Raw genomic sequence first — 10,000 nt, 5'->3', positions numbered from 1 at the left:
TATTTCTTATTGTATAGGCTAGTAATTGGCAAAGTAGTAGTTCAGACAAAATTATATTTCCCGTTGTATAGACTAACAATTGGCAAAGAAGTAGTTCAGTCACAATTATATTTCGCGTTGTATAGACTAATAATTGGCAAAGAAGTAGTTGAGTCACAATTATATTTCTTATTGTATAGACTAGTAATTGGCAAAGAAATAGTTCAATCACAATTAGTAATTAATAAATAAATTGTTGAGTTGTTAGGAAGTTATATATATTGCGTTTGATATGATAAAATAAGTCAGTAAAGGATATTAATCTCCCCTATGTAATAAAGAGAATGTGTCTGGCAACATATATATATATATATATATATATATATTATATATATACATGTATATATATATATATGTATGTATATATATATATATATATATATGTATGTATACATATGAATGTATGTATCACTAACACTCGTGATTTTATATATACGTGTGTGTGTCTCCCCGTCCCTTGGGTAAGGGAAGAGGTAGTAGTCATACCCTAGTGAGAGGGACGTGCGTGTGTGTGCATATCTATCTAAATATTTTCCTTCATTACTGACGGGTAGCGTACACTAGTATCTTATAAACACAGGTTTGTTAACTACTGTTAAAACCGATAAATGATACATAGTAATACTCTGGCTTTACCTCTGTATGTCTTAACTTTTTTTTTTTTTCCTTAAATCTTGGTGATTAGAAGTGATTATAGGTCGAAGGTCAACTTAAGGTTTCACTTGTTTTTTATTTATTTATTTATTCAAATAATAAATTTAGTTCCTTATTACTCAAATCGCATTTTACATTTAAACTATCAAAGGTCATAGCTAGATCTTCGTCCGTTTAAAGTAATGGTTCTCAAAGTGGGGGTAACTGCCCCCTCCCCCTTGGAGGCGTTAGATTGAAATTTTCGGGGCTCTGAAGTAGAAGTTACTGTAGGGGAGGGGTGATGGGTGTGGCATTATGAGCATTTAAGCAATGAATAACTTACTTTTTCTACAAAATCTTAATGACAAAATTTTTATCATATATGATAAAGAGCAAGTGCCTGGATATATATATATATATATATATATATATATATATACACACACACATATATATATATATATATATATGTGTGTGTGTGTGTGTGTATACTGTATATATATGCATATATATATATCCATATTTATATGTATATATATCCATATTTATATGTATGTATATATATATATACATATATATATATATATATATATATATATATATATATATATATATATATATTGTTAGACGTATAACTACTTGATTTCTCCCAGTTCCTCGGGTAGGGGGAAGAGAGGGTAGTCTAACCTCGATGAGAGGGGTTTACATATGTGCACAAATTCATCTAATATTTAGGTATCATTTTTGACGTGTCGCATACTCTAGTAGGTTATATACGCTATGGCAAAAAAGTAGTATGCAGTTTATCTATAGTAAAATTGAAATTAGAAATATAAACGAATGCATTGCTCTATATTGTAGTTTAATGTGCTTTCTAAAGGGGGGGGGGGCAGTATGAAAAATTTTGGGAACCCTGGTCAATTTAAATCATTCATATAAGAAATCATCGTCTCTTTCACACTGATTGATTGACTGATTAATTTGAATTTTCCTGGCATCCTGAAATTTTTCAAACTGAAAGATCTATTGATAATTAACCTATTATTTACAATAACCAAATATGCCTTGTCAGGTCAAAGGTCACGGTCTTAAGTTTTCGGAATTCCAAATACTCGTGTTATCTTTTCAATACCAAAATAACAGTAGAATATCAACGTTTTCATTCTCCAAGTTTGACCTTCCCATGAAGTATCAACGTTTTCCTTCTCCAAGTTTGACCTTTTGAAGGTTTAATGTTTAGACCGCAGAGCAGGTTGCCAGGTATTAATTATCATGACCTTTTACGAGGGTGAAAAGAATATTTGCTTTAGTGCTGCGTGCTGTTTGGTGAGATAATTATGGGCCATGTAGTGATTTTGTATCTTTCTTTGTTTTAGTTCCAAATCTGTCATTTTGCTTACATTCCTGTCTGCTGATCTATGTATCTCTATTTAGCTACCTTTTATATAAGAATATAACAATATGTGTAGGCCTATACATAAAACGTATGTACTATATATATATATATATATATATATATATATATAGGGGTATACTACATATATATATATATATACATATAGATTAATACATACATTAGATGTATGCACATTTATATATGTATATATATATATACACATATAGATTAATACATACATTAGATGTATGCACATTTATATATGTATGTATATATATATATATATATATATATATATATACATACATACATATACATACATATGCATATGTATGTATGTATGCATATATATATATATATATATATATATATATATATATATATATATATATATATCCATTATGTGTGTATGTGTCTACTAACCTGAGGAGTGATGATGAATCCGAGGTCACTGTATGAAATATCCGTGAATTCCTCCCCTCCCAGCACCTGCTTCCCTTCCAGGCGTACGTGGGGCGGCCGTTGCTGGAACATGACTCCGCCCACTCCGTCCCCACCCCCGCCTCCTCCACCGTCGTCATGGCTCCGGGGCGTACTGCTTCCAGACCCCATGGCTGCTGGACGCCCACGGGGCAAAGAGTGCAAGTTAGTGTATTTTTTTATTCAATCAAAGCAACATTTAAAGTCTTGTTATTTTTTTTAATCAAATCAACATCTAAAGTCTTGTTCAATCTTGTATTTAGTCAAATCAACGTCTTAAGTCTTTTTAAATCTTGTATTCCATCAAATCAACGTCTAAAGTCTTTTTAAACTTTGTATTCAATCAAATCAACGCCTAAAGTCTTGATATTTTTTTTCCTATCAAATCAACATCCAAAGTCTTGTTAAATCTTGTGTTCAATCAAATCAACGTCCGATGTCTTGTTAAATCTTGTATGCAATCAAATCAACGTCTAAAGTCTTGTTAAATCTTTTATTTAATCAAATCAACGTCTTAAGTCTTGTTAAAACTTGTATTCAATCAAATCAAAGTCTAACGTCTTTTTAAATCTTGTATTCAATCAAATCAACGTCCGTAGTCTTGTTAAAACTTGTATTTGATCAAATCAACGTATAAAGTCTCGGTAAACCTTTTTTTTCAATCAAGTCAACGTCTAAAGTCTTGTTAAATTTTGTATTCAATCAAATGAACGTCTAAAGTCTTATTCTTTTTAATCAAATCGACGTTTAAAGTCTTGTTAAATCTGCTTTTCAATCAAATTAACATCTAAAGTCTTGTTATATTTTTTTCGATCAAATCAATATCTAAAGTCCTAAAATCTTGAGAATATGAATCAAATGAGATGTCTGCTGTATTTTGCGTTTGTCTGTTATTACGTTTTATTAAAATATATTTTCCTCCAGATAGGTTTGATATTACATGTTTATTCATGTAATTCATGATTGCTTATTAAAACAAGATTTTCATCCCAAAATTATATTCGATAATATATATATATATATATATATAGATAGATAGATAGATAGATAGATAGATATTATACTTTCTCCATTAGCCCGTTTCCATCAGTTTAAGTTGTTGAAGGCGAAGGAACATTAATGAATCATGCATAGTAACCTAAACAGTTATACATAAAATCAACGCGAATTGTTACATGCAAAACAGTGAAAGGACAAAAATAACTTGTGAAGTGTTATTAAAATGTTTTAAAACGATTTTATATTGAAAAATTACTACAAATTCAGCCGTTCCTAGTCCCATGCAGAACAAAGGCCTCAAACATGTCCTTATTCATGCCTGGTATTTGGCCAGTCTTCACCACGCTGGTCAGTGCGGATTGGTGATGGTGGGAGATTTTTTCTTATTGCTCACAGTAAACCAACCTAGTATGGATGTCCCAAACTAGTACAGCTTTGCTACTCCTGACGGTATACAACCACTTTAAAGGTTTAAGGTTTAAAGGCCGCTCATGAATGGCAGAGGCAAGGGACAGTGACATTGCCCTATCAAGTAGGACAATGCCCTAGAGACTGACCATGATCAGCGTCCAAGCCTCCTCTCCACCCAAGCTAGGACCAGGGAGGGCCAGGCAATGGCTGCTGATGACTCAGCAGATATACCTATAGGCTCCCCAAACTCCCCCATCCTTAGCTCCTTAGTGAGGATGCAGCGACTAAAGGAACTAACGAGTTTAAGCGGGACTCGAACCCCGGAGTCTGGCGTTCACCAGACAGGGACGTTACGACATCGGCCACGTTAAGGTGTCCCCACTTAGAAAGGGCTTGAGAAGTAACTACACTTCTTTTCACACTTCATTCCGGAATGAAGTGTGATAAAGAAGTGTAGCTAATTCTGGTATTTTATTTCATGTCTCTTCTTCTTATTTAAAGTTTTTTGATATTCCAGAGCGCAATATTTACTCGCAGTTTTTGGTTTCGCGATATTTTGCATTTCCGCGTTGCTGTATATTTTAGGAGCTGGAGATTACTTCCATTTTATTTAATTTTCCTTTATTTTAAATATGTGCCTTCCTAATTTTGGATGGTATTACATAAGTAGACACATACCCTGCATGCATACATATTGTATAGACATACATACATATATATATATATATATATATATATATATATGTATATATATATGTGTGTGTGTATATGTATATATATATATATATATATATATATATATATATATATATATATATATATATATATGTACATATTGTATAGACATACATACATATATATATGTATATATATATACATATATATTTATATATATATATATATATATATATATATATATATATATATATATATATAAACACACACCTTCATACATGTATAATCGAATTCAACACATCTTCACCATTGTAACCTGTTGGTAAGTTTGCAAAAGGCCTACTTGGCTGTGTTTAATGATAACGATTTCTCATTTAAACGGTGGAAAAAAAATCATTATACACATCCAAGTATTGCAAACTTACTAATAGGCTAACAATGGTGGAGATGTATTGTTTTCGATTCTAAGAACAAAAACCTGAATTTGATAGGAATATATATGTATATATATATATATGTATATGTATATATATATATATATGTGTGTATGTGTGTGTGTATGTATGTATGTATGCATTCATATATATAGTATATATATATATATATATATATATATATATATATATATATATATATATATATATATAGTATGTATGTATGTATGTATGTATATATATAATTATTTATATACATATACATGCATTTATATATACGCATATAATGACAAAGACAGACAGACAGACAGAGAATGCTCGTCTCTTTGATTCATGAAACCAAAGGCAGTGACCTAAATCCTTTATTATTTTTTGTCTGAACTACTTTTATTCTTTTTGACGACCGTATTCTAAGATCTTCGTGCACAGGATATTTGTTTCCATCAGAAAGACAACAGTGGGCGCCGTAATAAAGAAAATATGTTGGTTTAGCACCTTAACGACGAAACTACCTAGCATATGTAATAAAGAGCGTGTATGGCTATGTGTGTGTGTATATATATATATATATATATATATATATATATATATATATATATATGTGTGTGTGTGTGTGTGTGTGTGTGTGTGCGTGTATGTGTGTGTGCGATAAGACGTATAACTACTGGTCTCCCAATCCCCTTGGATAGGGGGGGAGGAAGTATCCATACTCTGATGAGAGAGGGGAGGTGAAGTGGTGAAGCTGTGTGTGTAGGCTCGTGTGTGCATATATACAGTATCTAAATGATTTGAGTCATTTTTGACGGGTTGCGTACATTAGTTAATAACTAAAACTCAAGTCTTAAATGAATTCAGTCACAAACAGCTAATATTAACATTCCCTTAGTTCAAACTAACAAACACAGCATATCTATTAAAAAACTGACTCAGCTAATATTAAAAAAAAAAAAAAACAGCATGATACGAATCAATATCGGAATTCCCTCACTGGAAAAGAAAATGATAATCAATACTGGCCGACTGAAGTGAAAGGGTAACTCTGCCTTTTTAACCTACTTGGTAATTCATCCCTTTCACAGGAATGGAGCCAAGGTTACGCCTTACACATAAGGCGAAGGTTCCTTAGCCTTGAACAGGATGATGAATGTCAGGGTCATCTTCATCCCTTGGAACAGGTAGACCATTCCGTGATTTTCATTAGGCAAAAATATATATAACTTTTTTTTTTTTTTCAACTTCAAAAATCTAGTGGCAGTTTTCTTCTGAATCAGCTTGCGTGTAAGAATTTTATTTTCAAAGGAGGTAAAGTTGTAAAAATCGATGAATTATTCAACGTGACCTTCCCAAAATTTCATTCTAAGAAGTGTTGATTATTATATAATTTATATATGAAAGATCTATTTTAATGTTATCACTGTTCCTGAAAATGTTTTATATTGTTCATTACTTCTCTTGTAGTTTATTTCCTTACTTCTTTTCCTCACTGGGCTATTTTTCCCTATTGAAGCCCTATCGAAGCCCTTGGGCTTATAGTTTCCTGCTTTTCAAACTAGGGTTATAGCTTCATAAATAATAATAATAATAATAATAATAATAATAATAATAATAATAATAATAATAATAATAATAATAATAATTCCAGTTATTCTCAAAGATGTATGTCACTGTCTTTCAAAAAATTGAGATTATTTAGACGTAAATTATTTGCAATATGTAGAAACACGTTTTCTGTTAAGATTTTCTACTAATGAAGAAGAAAACTAGAGTTAGAAGTTTTATAAGAAAATTTAATTCTTTGTTCACATTTCGTGATCGGTAGATATTTCAGATTTATAAATTAATATTCCGTATCATCAGTGTCGTCAATTATAATAACATAATCAGATGATCCTGTTCATAAAGATATACGTATTTATAATATAATATTCTTCAAAGACTTCTTGAGATCCCGATTGATAAAATATTACTACTTAGCATCGAATCCGAACTGAGAATACATAAAAAGTTCTCCCATTTTAGGCGAGAATTAAGCGCAGGTGTGGTAGCTTAGATTCTACGCTTTAGAACACTGTCCAAATACAACATCTGGACCGTGGCTAATATATGGTATCGGAGCAAAGATCTGGCAGTAATTTTAGTCTTCTGGAAGCGTTTTAAAGGTTATAGATGCTATCTGAGTAAAGACCTGGCAGTAATTTTAGTCTATTGGAAACGTTTTAAAGGTTATAGATGCTGTCTGAGTAAAGATCTGGCAGTAATTTTAGTCTATTGGAAACGTTTCAGAGGTTATACAGTAGATGCTGTCTGAGTAAAGATCTGGCAGTAATTTTAGTCTTCTGGAAACGTTTTAAAGGTTATAGATGCTGTCTGAGTAAAGATCTGGCAATAATTTTATTCTATTGGAAACGTTTTAAGGTTATAGATGCTGTCTGAGTAAAGATCTGGCAGTATTTTTAGTCTTCTGGAAGCGTTTTAAAGGTTATAGATGCTATCTGAGTAAAGATCTGGCAGTAATTTTAGTCTTCTGGAAGCGTTTTAAAGGTTATAGATGCTATCTGAGTAAAGATCTGGCAGTAATTTTAGTCTATTGGAAACGTGTTAAAGGTTATAGATGCTGTCTGAACAAAAATCTGGCTGTAATTTTAGTCTTCTGGAAGCGTTTTGAAAGTTATAGATACTGTCTGAACAAAGATCTGGCAGTAATTTTAGTCTTCTGGAATATCATGAGAGACTTTGTTCCAGGTTATCAACTTTTAGATTTGAACTGCGTTCTGGGAAATGTTTCGAAAATTCGTCCCAGAACTTCGGAATTCGCCATTCCTGATGTCATCTGAGACTTTTTAAACCACAAGCATGTGTTTACAAAATTGTGTAGATTTATTGTTAATAGGTGAACTGTGAGTATTTTGTTAATCTTGTAAAATATTGTAAATATTCTCATTAATCTTAAACATAGTAATTCTGATGTTTCTTCTTCTTCTTTGGCTACATCTTTTCCCACTTCTATGTGGGGTTGATGTTTCTGGTCAGCTTTCTCCATCTACCTCTGTCCCATACCTCATCACCGGTTAATCCCTTTGATCGAAGGTCATCCTTGATACAGTCCATCCACCTTCGCTTTGGTCTCCCTCTCCTTCCCGTTCCCTGTACCTCCATTTCGATTACTCTCCTCCCAATATACTGTTCCTCTCTTCTCATGACATGACCATACCACCTCAGTCTACTTTCTTGGATATTATCTGATAGTTTTCTAACTCCTGTGGTAGCCCTAATTACCTCATTCCGTATCTTATCTCTTCTTGTCACCCCACACATCCATCTCAACATTCTCATCTCTGCCACATCCATCTTCTTCTCTTCTGTCTTCTTTATTGCCTCTTGTGTTTACAAAATTGCGTAAATTTATTGTTAATGGGTGAACTGAGTATTTTGTTAATTTTGTAGAATATTGTAAATATTTTCATTAATCTAAAACATAGTAATTATTATGTTTGCTGGCTATTATTTTCTTTCCCTGTTATTATTTGGCTATGTTCTGTGCCAGATTAATTAAAAGGAGAATAAAACATTTAGATACATTTTAGATAATGCACGTTCTGATATAGATGACCGTAACAATGAAGTACTTCCTTCCCAAAGATGTTTCACGATCTTTAGACCATGAATAGAATAATACCATCCCCAAGTAACCTATTATAAATAAAAAAAAAATCATTTATCATGAGATATATAAGTAAGACCTCATAAATCAATGATAATAAAGTCATCAATTAGTTTTTCCAGTCTGGAAAATCAGCAAAAACAAAAATATACACCAGAGACTTCGCCATCATTGTCCCATCATTATCATCATCATCTCCTCCTACCCCTATTGACGCAAAGGGCCTCTGTTAGATTTCGCCAGTCGTATCTATCTTGAGCTTTTAATTCAATACTTCTCCATTCATCACCTCCCACTTCACGCTTCATAGTTCTCAACCATGTAGGTCTGGGTCTTCCAACTCTTCTAGTGCCTTGTGGAGCCCAGCTGAACGTTTGGTGAACTAATCTGTCTTTGGGAGTGGGAAGAGCATGACCAAACCATCTCCATCTACCCCTCACCATGATCTCATCCACATATGGCACTCGAGCAATCTCTCTTATAGTTTCATTTCTAATCCTGTCCTGCCATTTAACTCCCAATATCCTTCTGAGGGCTTTGTTCTCAAATCTACTAAATCTGTTGGAGATTGTTTCGTTGTCATACCATGACTCGTGCCCATCAGAGTAGCAGAGATGAATGGCTGGAACGAAAACAAATGACTAACCGGCAACTCAAGCAAGATGTGTAATCAAGCCTCAGTGGTGGTAGTAAATCCTTAACTCGGTCAAACTCGTCTCTGTAATTCCCTCTGTTATTGATCGGGAAGTTCCGGCGTTGCGCTCTTAAGTGGGACTTGACACGATAGGCAACTTGAACGAAAAAAAGAATGTCGTTCCATAAAAGATAACTGGTCAATTTGTGATTCGTTGCCTTTTTTGTAGTAAAAAGCATCATTGGAAAGTTCATAGTGCCTCGAAATGATAGTAGTAGTAGTAGTAGTAAATGTAGTAGTGGTAGCTATAGTTACAATAGCAACAAGTACAAATGTTTCTAGTCCACTGCAGGATAAAGGCCTCAGACATGTCAATTCTTCTGTCTGGAGTTGGTCAGTTTTTATCACCATGCTGGCTGGTGCGGATTGGTGATGGTGGGATATTTTCATCTGATCGCTCACAGCAAACTAACCTAGTATGGATGGCCCTGACTAGTACAGCTTCGCTGGTCATGGCGATACGCAAATTCTCTCTCACCGTTGAGGTATCCCCTCACAAAATTACAATAATTGCAGTAATCGTAACAATAGTTACAATAAAACTATAGCTCTTTAGGAATGAATAGATATGATGTGAC

At 33.1% G+C, this 10,000-nt stretch overlaps 1 protein-coding gene across 1 annotated transcript in view; it reads right to left on the bottom strand.

The window, feature by feature from the left end:
• LOC137651895 (uncharacterized) overlaps positions 1-10,000 on the bottom strand; it is a 58,418-nt gene that overhangs the window by 10,379 nt on the left and 38,039 nt on the right. The window contains exon 2 of the mRNA XM_068385097.1: positions 2,492-2,682. Coding sequence (XP_068241198.1) covers positions 2,492-2,682 — 191 coding nt within the window. The remainder of the gene's footprint in view (positions 1-2,491; positions 2,683-10,000) is intronic.

This window comes from Palaemon carinicauda, chromosome 13 (assembly GCF_036898095.1).
Source record: "Palaemon carinicauda isolate YSFRI2023 chromosome 13, ASM3689809v2, whole genome shotgun sequence".
Taxonomy (NCBI): domain Eukaryota; kingdom Metazoa; phylum Arthropoda; class Malacostraca; order Decapoda; family Palaemonidae; genus Palaemon; species Palaemon carinicauda.
Note: the sequence above shows the minus strand (reverse complement) of the source record. Positions and strands in the feature narration are given on the sequence as shown.